The sequence below is a fragment of the Vipera berus genome, assembly GCF_964194415.1.
Source record: "Vipera berus genome assembly, chromosome: 16".
Taxonomy (NCBI): Eukaryota; Metazoa; Chordata; class Lepidosauria; order Squamata; family Viperidae; genus Vipera; species Vipera berus.
Window position 1 is genome coordinate 1,854,926 of NC_138219.1, and position 16,202 is coordinate 1,871,127.

Genomic DNA, 16,202 nt, shown 5'->3' on the forward strand with positions numbered 1-16,202 from the left:
AAGTTTAAGATGTGTGGACTTCCAACTCCCAGAATTCCCCAGCCAGCTAGGAATTCTGGGTGTTGCAGTCCACACATCTTAAAACTTGCTCAGGTTGAGAACCGCTGCATTGAAGGGAGACCTTTTGGAAGTGATGATATCATTAGAATTAAGGATTTTAAATCCCTGTACCACATGCCAAACCAGGGATTTATTTTAGAACTGATTTCACACAGCAAAAAAGGTCCATTCCTGGTTTCTTGATCAAACTTCTTTTAATCATCTAATTTGCCTAATTTGGGAGAAAAAGTTCTGTTTTGACTTTTGCTTTATTAAGCCATTTGAAGCGAAGATGGATCTTCAGATAACCCACCTATGACCCCAGTTTCATTCATTCATTGGCATCCTTCAGTCTCAAGGGACTATGGTATCGTGCTCTGGAAAGGGGTCCTAAAGCAGCGTCTGGTGTGGCTAAAGAGGCCAATGCGAGAGTGGCGGTCCCTTCCACACTGAGGGCAGGTACAATCCATCCCCTGTCCAGCCCCCAGATTTTGCTGGTTCCGGAACTGCCTCTTTGCCTCCGCCTGCCGCGCAAGTGTCTCTTCGAATCGGAGAAGGCCTTTAGATCCCTCTTGCAGATATCCTTATATATCGCAGCTCTGGTCTCCCTCTGGGGCGCTTTTCCTGCACTAGTTCTCCACACAGGAGATCTTTCGGAATCTTTCGACCATCGGCCATTCTCACGACATGCCCACGTTTATTAGACGAAATATAGAGCGAAATGGAAAATCTAAACCTAGATATACTTTTTTTCCCCACTCCGGAGGTCCTGCATATGGTGCGCAACGCCAAGCTCGTGGGCCAGTCCATCATCGCCTACCTGCAGAAGAAGGGCTACCCCGAAGTGGCTCTGCATTTCGTGAAGGACGAGAAGACGCGCTTCAGCCTGGCCCTGGAATGTGGCAACATCGAGGTGGGTTCTGGGCCCTGGTCCTCTGGGCCTCTTCCGGGAAGAGAGCGGCTGGCAGCCGCCAAAAGGCAGCGGGCTCCCATTCCATCGAGGTCCTTGGGGTGGGCAGCGTTCCGCTTTGGGGCTTGTGCAAGCAAATGATAACGGTTTAATTTTAATCTGCTTTTATCATTGTTTTTTATATCTCTGTTTTTATGGTATTGGGGAGCCGGTTTGTCTCCAGGTTAACCCACCAGGCTAAAAAGCAGGAGGCTGTGAGTTCTAGTCCTGCCATAGGCAAGAAAGGTGGCTGAGTGACTTTGGATCAGACGAAGGAAGGAGAGGGAGGGAGGGAGGGAGGGAAAGAAAAAGAAAAAAGAAGGAAAGAGAAAAAGAAGGAAAGAGAAAGAAAGAGAAAGGAAATTTATTTATTTATTTAGCGTATGGCTGGTCACACACAGAATTAAAAGCACTTCAGATTTACAAGTTAGAACAGGTAAAACAATTTTTTTTAAAAAAAGAAGCAATTATAAAACCTAAGAGGAAAAAAGAAATAACATTTCAGAGTTTAATGTCGAGTTTGGAGATCCAGTCAGTAGCTGCCGTTGTTACGCAGAGGAAGTCCTTAAAATCTCCTGGGTATCTTCTATTAGTGCATTCCCTCACTATATGTTGGATAGTCTGTCGGGGATCCCCGCAATCACATTGCGCTGAAGGTGTCTCCCCATTTATACAGAGAATCGGCACACACCCCGTGAGTCGTTCTAATTCTATTGTAAGTCACCCATATGTGTCGGGGTAGATTAAATCCTGGAGGTATACTATTAGGATTAATATGCTCAGAAATATCTTGGGAGGCATAGCTACTCCATGCTTCCATCCACTTTTGTGTGGTGCTCTGATGTTCGGCCAGCAGCTTAAGCGCTGTGAGGAGTGGTGGATTTCTTGACTTTAATCGACATCTTAAGAGAACAGAGGTGTAGGCATGAATGGGTAGAGAGGAGTTTAGCAGGATGAGAGCTTCTTGTCGTCGTAAGTGCGGGGGAAGTATGTGGCTAAGAACTGGTAGCCGGTGAATAGGTGTAGATTTTATGCACCCAGTAATTAATCTCATCGTATGGTTGAGTTGAACATCAACTAGTCTTGTATGTGAGCTGTTTATCCATACAGAAAGAAAGAAAGAGAAAGAAAGAAGGGGAAGGGAGGGGAAGGGGAGGGAGGGAGGGAGGAATAAAAAAGGAAAAGGGAGGAAAGGAGATTTTGCTTGTCCTAAAACCGCTGCCTTCTTCACTACCACCACTCAGATAATGTCGGCTGTCTCACTTGGTTTGTGCCGTAAAAAAAGGCTCCTGGCACATTTTTTTCCCCTCCAAGAGTATAATTTATTAAACCAACATGGTTACAGAACGAAACCAATAGCGAAACCAATTTCGATATTTTGAAGCGCAAATAGCATAGTTAACTTTCCCTTTCCCCCTGGCCTTCTCCCTGGTTTTTTTCTTTACCGTCCAATCAGCTGCATTCATTTCATTTGGGAAATGGACTCTTCGTCTGGCGGGCCTTGCCAGCAAACGGCCCGGGGAGGCTGGTGTCGTCTCGGGCTCCGAGCCGGCCGCCTTTGCGTTCCTTTGCGCCCCCCCTCCCATGTTCCAAGCCATTCCCACCATTGCCAGGCTGTGAGGGGGAAGGGGGAAGCAAGCTGAACTGCAGCCATGTCACCCCAAGTTCATTTTTTTTTAATCCTGGGGGGGGCATGACTTTAGCAAGGAGAGGGGGGGTCTCAGCGCTCGCAGCTTCCCCGCCCAAGGCGTCCTCTGTGTCCCCTCAGATCGCCCTGGAGGCAGCCAAGGCTCTGGACGACAAGAACTGCTGGGAGAAGCTGGGGGAGGTGGCTCTGCTGCAAGGGAACCACCAGATCGTGGAGATGTGCTACCAGCGCACCAAGAACTTCGACAGGCTCTCCTTCCTCTACCTGATCACGGGCAACCTGGAGAAGCTGCGCAAGATGATGAAGATCGGTGAGCTTCAGCGCGAATCCTGCCGTGCCTTGCGACGCCCCTTCCAACTGGCCACGTGGACTGGACATTTGGAAGGGGGAGGGGTTTAGTTGCACGGGGGTTATAATGCGATGTTTTTCAACCTTGGCCACTCGAAGACAGGTGGACTTCCGACTCCCAGAATTCCCCGGCCGTCACATTTTGGGAATGGAGAATTCTGGGAGTTGGAAGCCCACCTATCTTCGAGTGGCTTTGAGAAACACCGTTATAATGTATGGCAGTAACGGGCAGTGCTATCCGCCCAGCTGGCTGTACTGAGAACCTGGGAGATTCCATGCCGTCCAGGTATTTTGTGCCGCCTTTGTTAAGAGCCCTGGTGGCGCAGTGGTTAGAATGCAGTACTGCAGGCTAATTCTGCCGACTGCCAGCAGTTCGATCCTGACTGGTTCAATGTTGGCTCAGCCTTCCATGAGAACGCAGATTGTTTGGCAGGGGGGACAATAGGCTGACTGTAAATCGCTTAGAAAGGGCTGTGAAGCGCCAGAGGGTAGTGAGCACAGCAAAAGACATTGTGGGCTGTTCCCTGACACCACTGGATGACCTCGCTAGGGCTCGTTGCCTTGGAAGAGTGAGGAAGATTCTCAGGGATGACTCACACCCTGGATGGTATTTCTTTACTCTCCTACCATCCGGTAGGAGATATAGGAGTATAGCCAGCCGTACCAACAGGCTGAAAAACAGCTTTTATCCGTGGGCTGTTAGGCTTTTAAAAGGGATATAATCTCTGTGAACTTATGCAGAATTGACTTGGGAGGCCGGTGTGTGGTGTAGTTGGTTCACATGGTGTGGTAGGATGGGGGGTTTGTTGTCAATGTGTGTTGGGGGGAGGGAGCACGAGGGGAGGCTCAGCTAATCTCAATGTACACATGTTGTACTTTGACAGTAAAGGTTTATTTATTTTATTTATTTTATTTATGAAGAAGGACATACGTCCAAGAGGGCTATGGCTATTTGCAAGGCGTGTCAGACCATCAGGATGCCCACTCCTGAAAGACAGAGGCCTGGCTCACCTTGCCCAGGCTGGGAGAGGGCAAGGAGGGCATGGACCAGAGCAGGAAGTGGAAGACGGGCAGCCTTGTCCCAAGGGGGCCAAATGGGCTCTGGTTGGGGCAGGCAGGACTCCCGAGATCTGTGTTCCCTTGCAGCGGAGATCCGGAAGGACATGAGCGGCCACTACCAGAACGCCCTCTACCTGGGCGATGTGGCCGAAAGGGTGAGGATCCTGAAGAACTGTGGACAGAGTAAGTAAGCCGGCAGTCCTGATTGGGCTCCTCGCCCCAGAGCTTCCCGGCTATCCCCAGGCCCCTCCCGCCGACAGTCCTCCCTCATTCTTTGCCTCCCGCTTCTTGCTGGCTTCCCCTGCAGAGTCGCTGGCCTACCTCACCGCTGCTACCCACGGCCTGGAGGAGGAAGCCGAGAACCTGAAGGAGACCTTTGACCCCGAGAAGGAGGTGGTGAGTTGGGGGATGGAGAGTCAGGGAAGCCGGAAGGCTCTGGAGCCGCATGCAGCTCTTTCAGCCTTCTCCTGCGGCTTCCAGTCCTCTGCCATTTACAGAGACAGAGAGAGGCACTTGCGCTTCCCTTCTCTCTCTCTCTCTCTCTCTCTCTCTCTCTCTCTCTCTCTCTCTCTCTCTCTCTTTCTCTCTCTGTGTGTGTGTGTGTAAAAGAGAGAGTGGCCTCATACTGTTCTCCGAGAAGCTGACAGGGCTCCTGCCTTTGCTGTGTCACCACAGGAAGCAGCAGAAAGCAGGGCAGGAGAGCCAGCCCAATAAGAATGTATGTCAGCTTGTCCGAGAAAAAGCAAAGACTTATTTTGGGGGAAACGCGGTAGCTGCAACAGCTCTGGAAAAAAATGACTTATGACTGTTTTTCACACTTCCGACCGTCGCAGCATCCGCAGGCTCTCACGATCCTCTTTTGCAACCTTCCGGCCAGCAAAGCCAGATTCACTTAACAACCATATTACTAACTTAACAACTGCAATGATTCACTTAAAAATTGCAGCAAGGAAGGTCACATAGTGGAGCAAAACTCACTTTGCAACAAATTTTGGGCTCAATTGCAGGCGAGGACAGCTGTATCTTTGGGAGGGGGCCTCTGTCATAACTTGAAACAGTCGCTAAGCGACCAGTCGTAAGTCAGGGACTACCTATTTGCTGGAGATGGGTATCCCCTCCAGGGGCTCTGAATGTTCTCACCTCCCTCCTTTCAGATTCCAGAGATTGACCCCAACGCCCGCTTGCTGCAGCCACCGGCCCCCATCATGCCCTTGGATACCAACTGGCCTCTGCTGACTGTCTCCAAGGGCTTCTTCGAGGGCACCATCGCCAGCAAAGGTCAGGAGGGCCAGCCCCCTCGCCCAGTCCTTGCGGGGCACCGGCAGCTCGTGGGCTGGGGGGGGCTGTGGCCGCGTTTGGCTTTTCACTGCTCCTTCTCTGCAGGCAAAGGAGGCGCCTTGGCGGCCGACATTGATATGGACACCGTTGGCACGGAAGGCTGGGGAGAAGACGCAGAGCTGCAGCTGGACGAAGGTGAGGGAGAGGGCCAAGTCTCGGGGAAGGGAGCCTAAATTCCGGCCCTGTACTGTGCCAAAATATGGCCGGGGCATCTGCACATGTGCAAAGTGCATTTCTTCTTCTGCCAATGGCTGTTTGTTAATTACTCTGTCTTTTAACTGGGATCTTAACTGGGCTAATGCCTCCTTAAGTAACACCAGCTGCCTGCAATTAGTGCAGGTTCGAGTCCCACCAGGCTCAAGGTTGACTCAGCCTTCCATCCTTCCGAGGTAGGTAAAATGAGGACCCAGATTGTTGGGGGCAATAAGCTGACTTTGTAATAATGCCGCTTGGGGGGGCGAAAGCCCTAATAAGCAGGCATATACAAAGAATGAAGGCTATTGCTAAGCACATTGATTTGTGCTTAAATTGTAAGCCGCCCTGAGTCTTTGGAGAAGGGCGGGATATAAATGGGATTAAAATAAAATAAATAAATAAATAAATCTTTTGACTTATCTAGCTCGGCGTTTCTCAAGCTCAGCCCCTTTTAGTTGGGCGGACTTCAACTCCCAGAATTCTGAGCTTGCTGGGGAATTCTGGGAGTCGGAAGTCCACCCGTCTGAAAGTGGCCGAGCTTGAGAAACGCCGAGCTAGTTCTTTTAAAAGTGTATTTTCCAAAGGAGAAACGGTCGAGAATTCTCCTTTAGCGTAAATCTGTTTCACTGCAGAAATGGAGCCCTTAATTAATAAAAAGCCCCTTCCTTTTTCCATTCAGACGGCTTTGTCGATGCCGGAGAAGGCTTCGGAGAGGACGGCTTGGCCAAAGGCCAGGAGGAAGGAGGCGGATGGGAGGTTGAGGAAGACCTGGATCTTCCTCCGGAACTGGTAAATTAACCTGGTTTGTACGACTGTGGCGTTTGGATCACTTAAGATAGAGATCTTAGTGGATTGTCTTAAAAACCCTCCTGCCTCTTCAAGCCTTCCTTCCTCTTCGAGGGTTCGGACTACAATTCCCATCTTCCCCAAGAGCCAGGGCAGGGCAGGAAGCTGAATGAAAGCGTCTTCATTGTGTGTGTGTTTGTGTGTCCGTGTGCACGCTTGGTGATAGACACACGTATGTTATATGTGTACACTCGAGAGCAAGCAACTAAATTTCATTTTTAATGTGGGCCGTTGTGCCCACAGGAAAAAATGACAATAAAGGTTATTATCTAAGCTGATCCATTACTCATTCTAGCTCTGCCTTCCTTCCTTCGTGTCTTTTTTGGGGGGGTTATTTTTCCAGTTTTATTCAATGTCATTGCAAGGCAAAAACACAAAACAAGAGTTAGAAAATTGAGAGAACGGAGGGGAAGAGAGGGGAAGAAAAGCAGCAGCAATTTCTGACTTTTTTCAGTGCCGTGCAGGTAGTCCTCAACTTACGACCACAGTTGAGCCCAACATTTCTGTTGCTAAGGGAGTCGTTTGTTAAGCGAGCTTTGCCCCATTTTACGACCCCTCTTGCCACAGCTGTTCAGTGATTCACTTCAGTCTTTAAGTGAGTAACAAGGCCTCCTCGTGACCCCGGGACACCGCAGCCGTCCTAAACGCGAGTCAGTTGCCACCTGCGTCACGATGGGGGTGCTGCAACGGTTGTAAGGGTGAAAAACAGTTCTAGGTCACTTTTTCCCAGTGGCGTTGTAACTTCAAATGGTCACTAAATGAATGTTGTAAGTCGAGGACTTGCGTAAGTGCAAAAAATATATATATATATGCATTTATTTATTTTACCTTGCCGTCTGCATCACCTTCACCTTTGGCTTTTTCCCTCTCTGTAGGATGTCCCAGCTGGTCCCGTAGGCGAAGCAGAAGAGGGATTCTTTGTGCCCCCCACCAAAGGCACCAGCCCAGCACAGGTGGGAAAGCTCTTGGCTCAGATCCGGGGACCCCCTACCACCCACCCACCCCCCAAAACGGGTTAGAATCACAACAGATCCCACTGAGAAACCCCAGACGGAGTGGGGAAAATTGGTCCTTGCAAGACAAGATCCCGTTTCAGGCCAAGGCTTGAAGGGTCCCTGTCTTTCTCAAACAGCCTCATCTTCCTCCAGATGGATTCGGCAACTGGCTGGCTTCTTTAGGAGCTTCAAAATGTTTTAGTCAGGCAAGGGAGTCCAGAGTTTTAACTGTGGGATCCTGAGTGTTCTCTGAGCTGGGTTGTTTTCCTGAAGAGGGTTCATGACCCAACCAAGTCACATCGGTGCTACTAAGTGTGGAGTTTTCTCCCTGTTTATGTACCGGTTAGTACTGATGAGGGACGCGGTGGCTCAGTGGGTTAGGACGCCGAGCTTGTCAATCAGAAGGTCAGCAGTTTGGCGGGTCGAATCCCGAGTGCCGCGTAGCAGAGTGAGTGCCTGTTACTCGTCCCAGCTTCTGCCAACCTAGCAGTTCAAAAGCACATAAAAATGCAAGTAGAAAAATAGGGACCGCTACGGTGGGAAGGGAACAGCGTTCCGTGCGCCTTTGGCATCTAGTCATGCCGGCCACATGACCACGGAGACGTCCTCGGACAAGCGCTGGCTCTTCGGCTTTGAAACGGAGACAAGCACCGGTCCCTAGAGTCGGAAACGACTAGCACGTGTGTGCGGGGGAACCTTTACCTTTAGTACTGATGATGTTACCTAGTTGGGTAATGAAATGTGTGCAAGAAAACAACTATAAGCTCAGAGAGCATCAAGATGGAGGGAGGGATGGGGGAAGGAAGGGAGGGAGGGAGGGAGGGAGGAAGGAAAATCATTGATGATGTTGGGTAATGAAATGTCTGTGAGAAACCCACAGTTTCCTCCACCGCCGCCTCCATTTCACAAAAGTTCAGAGAGCACTGAGGATCCCACAGCTCAATCCTGTGCTACAACTATTCTCTTCTGTTGAGTTTAAACTTAATCTGCCAGTCTGAATCCTGCCTTTTTAAGACAGGTCTATAGAGCCTGTTTTGCTGGAAATGGTGTGTTTCTAGCCTCCTTTTTGCCTCCTTTAGGTCTGGTGCAACAATTCCCAATTGCCCGTGGATCACATCCTGGCTGGCTCTTTTGAGACGGCCATGAGGGTACGTTTCCTAGGGTATTTGTCCACTTTGGGTGAAAATTGGCCATTCTGGACTTGTGTGGCATGTTGATGTTTGTAAGTGAGGTGTGGATGCTGTCTTCATTGGAAAAAACTCCGAGGCAAGAACTAGATCGTTGTCAAACCCAGTCACCCTCCTTAAGACATGAGGACTTCAATTCCCAGAATTCCCTAACCAGTGTAGCTGCCCACAGAAGTCCACCCATCTTGAAAGTTGCCAGGTTGGACAAATGATGATACAACTGTGGTGGGTCTTATTACAGGTGGGGATGAGACAGCATATAGGGCGGAAGTACAAAAACTATCCATGTGGTGTAGTAACAACAACTTGCACCTAAACATCGGCAAGACGAAAGAGATGGTGTTAGACTTCCGGAGAAAAAAGGAGGAACCTGCCCCACTTCACATCGGAGAGAACTGTGTAGAGAGAGTTTCCTCCTTTAAATTTCTGGGAGTCTACCTCTGTGAAGATCTGACCTGGAAAGTTAACACAACCCAGGTGGCTAGAAAGGCCCAACAGAGGCTTCACTTTCTTAGGGTCTTGCGGAAGAACAGGGTAGAACAACGGCTCATGACCCTCTTTTACCGGTCTACTATAGAGAGCGTCCTCTCGTATGGTATACCTGGACGGTATCTCTTTACTCTCCTACCATCTGGTAGGAGATATAGGAATATAGCCAGCTGTACAAACAGGCTGAAAAATAGCTTTTATCCGTGGGCTGTTAGGCTTTTAAATGGGGCATAATCTTATGCAGAATTGACTTGGGAGGCCGGTGTGTGGTGTAGTTGGTTCACATGGTGTGGTGGGATGGAGGGTTGGTTGTCACTGTGTGTTGGGGGGGGGGTGAGAGCACAGGGGGGGGAGGCTCAGCTAATCTCAATGTACACATGTTGTACTTTGACAATAAAGGTTTATTTTATTTATTTATTTAAATGCTGCTCTGGAGGCTGGGGAGGACTCTTAACAAGGCAGCCCGGAGCTGCAGCGTGATCATCCCACCTGTTTTCTCCACAGCTCCTCCATGACCAGGTGGGAGTGGTCACATTCACGCCCTACAGGCAGCTCTTCCTGCAGACCTTCGCCCGGGGCCGAACGACCTACCAGGCTCTGCCCAGCCTGCCTTCCATGTATGGCTATCCTCATCGCAACTGGTAGGTGGTGGGCCGAGCGCCTGGTTCTCCTGGCCTGCTCTGGGGTGCCACTGGTGGTCTTTGCTTCAAGCCAGCCGCATCGGGAGGGCAGAAGGAAAGGGGGGGCTTGTCCTGGACTGAAGACCCCACTGGCCTTTGGGCTTCGTTTATTTTCCAGGTAGCCCTCGACTTAAAACAGTTCATTGAGTGACCGTTCGAAATTACAACAGCACTTTAAAAAACGTGACTTGTAACCGTTTTTTCACACTCATGACTGCGGCTGCATCACCGTGGCCATGTGATCAAAATTCAGAGGCTTGGCCACAGGCTCATATTCCGTGACGGCCACAGTGTCCCTGGGGCCACGTGATCACCTTCTGCGACTGACAAGCAAAGTCGTGGCAGAATTTTAGGACTGAGATCGTTAACCATTTTTTTCACCTTCCGGCTTCTGCACCGGGCCGGCACTCACCTTCCCTCTTTGTGATGTCCCCTCCAGGAAGGACGCCGGGGTAAAAAACGCCGTCCCGGCTGTGGGCCTGAAGCTGAACGACCTGATTCAGCGCTTGCAGCTCTGCTACCAGCTCACCACGGCCGGCAAGTTTGAGGAGGCGGTGGAGAAATTCCGCTCCGTCTTGCTCAGCGTGCCGCTGCTGGTGGTGGACAACAAGCAGGAGATTGCTGAGGTGCGTATCGTTCCCTTTTGCCGGTCGGGCACCCACTTGGAATGCCTACATAGTTGATATTTCAACGTGAGCCAGCCGTGTGCTGCAGGTGCCCAAAAGGCCAACGCAGTCTTAGGCTCATTAATGGAGGGATAGAATCAAGATGGCGTGAAGTGTTAATACCATTTTATATTGCCTTGGTAGGGCCACCCTTGGAATACGGCATCCAGTTTTGGTCGCCACGATGTAAAATAGATATTGAGACTCTAGAAAGAATACAGAGAAAAGCAACAAAGATGATTAGGAGGCTGGAGGCTAAAACAGGAAGAGCGGTTGCAGGAATTGGGCATGTCTAGTTTAATGAAAAGAAGGACTAGGGTGACATGATAGCAGTGTTCCAATATTTGAGGGGCTGCCAGAAAGAAGAGGGGGTCAAACTATTCTCCAAAGACCCTGAAGGCAGGACAAGAAGCAACCGATGGAAACTAATCAGGGAGAGAAGCAACCTGGATCTAAGGAGAAATTTCCTGACAGTTAGAACAATTAACCAGTGGAACTACCTGCCTCCAGAACCTATGGGTGCTCCAACACTGGAAGTTTTTAAGAAGAGACTGGACGGCCATTTGTCTGAAATGGTCTAGGGTTTCCTGCCTGAGCAGTGGATTAGACTCCAAGGTCCCTTCCAACTATTGTTATTCTATTCTGTTCAATAAAATGGGAGAAGGGGAAGGATTTCCAGCAAGGAGGCAAAGCCAGGCCCGGCCAGATGGTGCCCATTGTCTCCGGCCTGGAAGCCTTTTAGATGAGTTGTCTTTCAAGGTTGCCCAGCAGCAGGGTCAACAAACGCATGTTGCAATGCCAACCAGGAGAAAATGGACGTTTGCCCCTTAGCCACAACCTCCACGAAGCCATGACCTCCATAGTCCTCTCCCAAATCATCCATGACCTAAGTAGGCATGGGGGGTCCCACCCCCAATTTGGTGTTCTTGTTGGAGCAGTGCCTTTGTAGTTGGAATTGGTGGACCTGTCTTTGATCCCCTTGTCATGGTCTGCTGGCTTCTCCAGGGCCGCATCCCTTCACAGGAAGGAAGGACCTATCAGATCAGTCCACCCCCGGAGACTGTTGGACACGGAGGATACCTGCTATGTAGTCCTGCTGAGACCCTAGTTGATGACTGGAATAGTAAGCAAATGTGAACCGAGACAAACTTGAATGTTGGATTCATTAAAATGATCGCAACAGTTATAGAATCCTAGGGCTGGAAGGGACCTTGGAGGTCTTGCTCAAGCAGAAGACCCTACATCACTCTGGACACCTGGCTGTCTAATCTCTTCTTAAAAACCTCCAGCGATGGAGCACCCACAACTTCTGGAGGCCACTCATTCCACTGGATAATTGTCCCCATTGTCAGGAAATTTCTCCATAATTCCAGGCTGGAGCTCTCTCTGACCAGCTTCACCCCTTTCTTCTTCTTGTGGCCTTGAAATTCCATCCCCTCCCCAAGACAGACAGCTCATCCATCTACTGGTTTCTCATTTCCCCCCTTCCCCCCAAGGCTTGTGACAGAAAGCATCCTATCGTACAGATTTTCATTGGTTGTGACTTAAGGTTGAGGCTCTCTTGCCTTGCAGGCCCAGCAGCTGATCGCCATCTGCCGGGAGTACATTGTGGGGCTGTCCATGGAGCTGGAGAGGAAGAAGCTGCCCAAGGACACACTGGAGGAACAGAAGCGTATTTGTGAGGTTGGTGTAGGGCATGGGTGTTCAGCCTGGGCAACTTGAGGAACTGTGGACTTCCAATTCCCAGAATTTCCTAGCCAGCAGCGTTGGCTGGGAAATTCTGTGCGTTAAAACCCTCAAGTCTTAAAAGTTTCCACGGTTGAAAAACACGTTTGAAGAAGAGCAAGCAGAGCTGGTAGTGGGAGTTAAGACAGTCATCAGCCTAGAATCATTGCATTCCCACAAATGGTCTAAGTCTGTTCACCCTTCTCTGGCATCGAGCGTTGAATCTTAGTTGACCAGATCCTTGTGTAGAAGCTCAGGCAATAAATCTTTTGAACCACAACCTCACAGACGGTCCCGATCCTTTGCACCCAACAGTTGGTCGGCTCTTGGTGGGACCACCGTGGGACTCAGGCTAAGAAGTGACAGCCTGGTGCTGCATTGACCCCCGGCGAGTGTCTGGGATGGCGGCAGCGTGCTTTGCCTTCTGTGGGAGGGGTCGGGTCTCCAGCTGCTTTGGGGATTCTGGGGCTCTTGGACCCTTCTTCCTGGCCAAAACCATGCAAGTGCAGACCCTGCGGTGACCTGAAGCCTCTGCGTCTGAGACCCCGTCCCTTTTCCTGCAAACACCCCCCCTTTCTGAATGCACACTGTTCCCTGTAGATGGCTGCCTACTTCACCCACGCCAGCCTGCAGCCCATCCACATGATCCTGGTCCTGCGAACGGCGCTCAACCTCTTCTTCAAACTCAAGAACTTCAAGACGGCCGCCACCTTCGCCCGCCGTCTCTTGGAGCTCGGCCCCAAGCCCGAAGTGGCGCAGCAGGTGGGCGCCCCATGGGAAGGGGGCATCAAGGAGAGGCTGGCTGGGGGAGGGGGGTCTCCAGAAGGAAGCAGGAAGTCTCTTGGGGGCTTTTCTTTCGACTCTGGGAGGCCTGGAGAGGTGGCGCTGATGTGACGGCGGACAATCCCGTTATTCAGCGGAGAGATCGCCAAGCTAAAACGGGAAGAGGGAATCACAGTCTCCCCACTGTGTTCTTCTTGTGGATCAAAGCCAGCTTTTTCTGAAAGTGCATTAAGGCCTTAGAGGACAAGAAAAGCCTTGTTTTATTGGGCGGTTTGTAAGTCTCCTAGACATTTCTGTGAGGTAGGCGGCCATAGGAATTAGATGACTGAGAAAGACAGAGGAGTAGACAGACAGAAAGAGATATAAGGAAATAGAAACAAACAGAAATAGAGAGACATGGATGGATGGATGGATGGATGGATGGATGGATGGATGGATAGTGGATAGGTTGATGGATGAGATAGATTAGATAGATTAGATAGATAGATAGATAGATAGATAGATAGATAGATAGATAGATAGATAGATAGACAGACAGACAGACAGACAGACAGACAGACAGACACAGACAGACAGACAGACAGACACTGATGGATGGATAGATAGAGATATTGATGGATAGACAGACAGTTGCGACCCTATCTGGACCGAGATGCCCTACGCACAGTCACTCATGCGCTCGTGACCTCCCATTTAGACTACTGCAACGCTCTCTACATGGGGCTGCCCTTGAGGACCACCCGGAGGCTTCAGCTGGTGCAGAATGCGGCTGCGCGAGTTGTGATGGGGGTTTCCCGATACTCCCATGTAACACCTCTACTCCGCGAGCTGCATTGGCTTCCGGTTGCCCTCCGGGTGAGATTCAAGGTGCTGGTGATGACCTATAAAGCCCTAAATGGCTTGGGTCCGGGATATCTGAGGAAACACCTCCTGCCAGCATCAAGCTCCCTTCGTCCTGTGTGCTCCCACAGGGAGGGTCTTCTCAGAGTGCCGCCGGTAAAAGATTGCCGGCGGGTAACACCCAGGGGGAGGGCTTTCTCAGTGGGTGCGCCTGACCTCTGGAACCAGCTGCCCGTGGAGCTCAGGACCGCCCCTGACCTATGCTCATTCCGCCAGGACCTGAAGACCTGGCTCTTCGAGCTCTCTGGCCCAGGCTGAGAATTTTTAACTGAGGTTTTTAGTTAAGGGATAATTTAATCTTTTTTAATTGTTTTTTAACTTTTGTATTTTGTACTGTTTGATTTTAAATACCCTGTAAACCGCCCTGAGTCCTTTGGGAAAGGGCGGTATATAAATTTAATAAAATTAATTAATACTGATAGATGGATTAATAGATAGACAGACAGACGGACACAGACATAGATAGATAGATAGATAGATAGATAGATAGATAGATAGATAGATAGATAGACAGACAGACAGACAGACAGACAGACAGACAGACAGACAGACAGAGACACTGATGGATGGATAGATGGATAGATAGACAGACAGACAGAGACAGAAACAGACAGATATAGATAGATGGATAGATAGATAAATAGATGATAGACAGACATGGACAGACATGATGGGTGGATGGACAGACGTGATAGATAGACATGATGGATGTATGGATAGACAGACAATAGGAAGGAAGGAAGGAAAGGAAAGAACCGCCGTGCTGGTGGGAGCCACATTGGGTGGCGAATGGGAGCCGGTAGCAAAGGGGTGCAGAGCAGCCATTTCAGGGCCCCCCTTTTCACCTCCTGCCCTCTCGCTGTTCCGGCTCTTCCAGACCCGCAAAATCCTGTCGGCCTGTGAGAAGAACCCCAGCGACACTCACCAGCTCAACTATGACATGCACAACCCGTTCGACATCTGTGCTGCCTCCTTCCGGCCCATTTACCGGGGCAAACCGGTGGAGAAGTGCCCGCTCAGCGGGGCCTGCTATTCGCCCGAGTTCCGCAGCCAGATCTGCCGGGTCACAACTGTAAGTCGAGGCTTTTCTTTCTGGACACGCCCCTCAAGGCGGGGCTTCTCAATCTGGGTGACTTTTGGGTGGGTGGACTTCAACTCCCAGAATTCCCCCTCCGGGCATCATTTATGATCCAAGAACTTCAGCTCCCAGAATTCCTCAGTCAGCATGATTGATGTATCTCTGTAAGCTGTCCGGAGTCACCGAGAGTGGGTTGGACGGCCATATAAATTTTTCTTAAATAAATAAAGCTAACTCCCAGAATTCCCCAGCCACCATGCCTTATAGGTCTACCTGTCTTAAAGCCAGCCCTGCCTTGAAGTTGAGAGACACTGCACTTAAAGCATCATCTGGCTTAAGAGCTGCATGCAAGTCATCCATTGTGGCCTATACTGCAAACCACAAGGGAAAGTAGCGTAACACCTTCCACTGGATGGTCTAAATGACCTCTGAGTAAATTCTCTCACCTCTTCTCGTGACTTGAACATGCAGACAAAATCTGATCTTTCCCCCCCCCCCCCCCAAAAAAAAGTCAGCTTCCCTTCCTATAATAATCTTTCACTCGTGTGAGCCCTTCTGTCTACACTCCCCCGTCTCTCCCCCACCCTCCCGGGGTTCTTGGTTGAACCATTTTGCCATCACACCTGGCTAGAACCACAGATTAACTTCAGAAAGACACAATTGTGTTAAACCACAACTGGCAGTCTTCTCCATCACACCAAGCTAAAAACAACGCACAGTCTCGCTTGGGAATGAACTACATCAATAGCAACCATATGAGCAGAGGCGGCAGAGTGGTTAGAATGCAGTACTGCAGGCTACTTCTGCTGACTCCTGGCTGCCGGCAGTTCGAATCTCACCAGCTCAAGGTTGACCCCCACCTTCCGTCCTTCCGAGGTCGGTAAAATGAGGACCCAGATTGTTGGGGGCAACAGGCTGACTGTGAACCACTTGAGAGGGCTGTAAACCACTGTGAAGTGGTATATTAGACTTATATACTATTGCTATATAGTACTATTATATTGTATTGTATATTATATTTATTATATATATATTATATAATATGTATTATTGCATTACATTATATATATATATATATATATATATATATATATATATATATATATATATATATATATATATATATATATATATATATATATATATATATATATATATATATATATATATATATATATTATGTATTATATTACTATTACATTATATTGTATTATAGTACTATTGCTATCCTTCCTTCCCATGGTGGTGCAGTGGTTAGAATGCAGTATTGCAGGCTGA

At 49.5% G+C, this 16,202-nt stretch overlaps 1 protein-coding gene across 1 annotated transcript in view; it reads left to right on the forward strand.

Annotated features, from left to right (window-relative positions):
• Positions 1 to 16,202, forward strand: part of COPA (COPI coat complex subunit alpha) — a 48,459-nt gene that overhangs the window by 31,371 nt on the left and 886 nt on the right. Inside the window, exons 19-32 of the mRNA XM_081340271.1 lie at positions 806 to 952; positions 2,757 to 2,946; positions 4,131 to 4,226; positions 4,351 to 4,439; positions 5,198 to 5,321; positions 5,427 to 5,516; positions 6,256 to 6,365; positions 7,298 to 7,375; positions 8,497 to 8,565; positions 9,598 to 9,734; positions 10,213 to 10,399; positions 12,011 to 12,121; positions 12,764 to 12,925; positions 14,724 to 14,918. Coding sequence (XP_081196397.1) covers positions 806 to 952; positions 2,757 to 2,946; positions 4,131 to 4,226; positions 4,351 to 4,439; positions 5,198 to 5,321; positions 5,427 to 5,516; positions 6,256 to 6,365; positions 7,298 to 7,375; positions 8,497 to 8,565; positions 9,598 to 9,734; positions 10,213 to 10,399; positions 12,011 to 12,121; positions 12,764 to 12,925; positions 14,724 to 14,918 — 1,785 coding nt within the window. The remainder of the gene's footprint in view (positions 1 to 805; positions 953 to 2,756; positions 2,947 to 4,130; positions 4,227 to 4,350; positions 4,440 to 5,197; positions 5,322 to 5,426; positions 5,517 to 6,255; positions 6,366 to 7,297; positions 7,376 to 8,496; positions 8,566 to 9,597; positions 9,735 to 10,212; positions 10,400 to 12,010; positions 12,122 to 12,763; positions 12,926 to 14,723; positions 14,919 to 16,202) is intronic.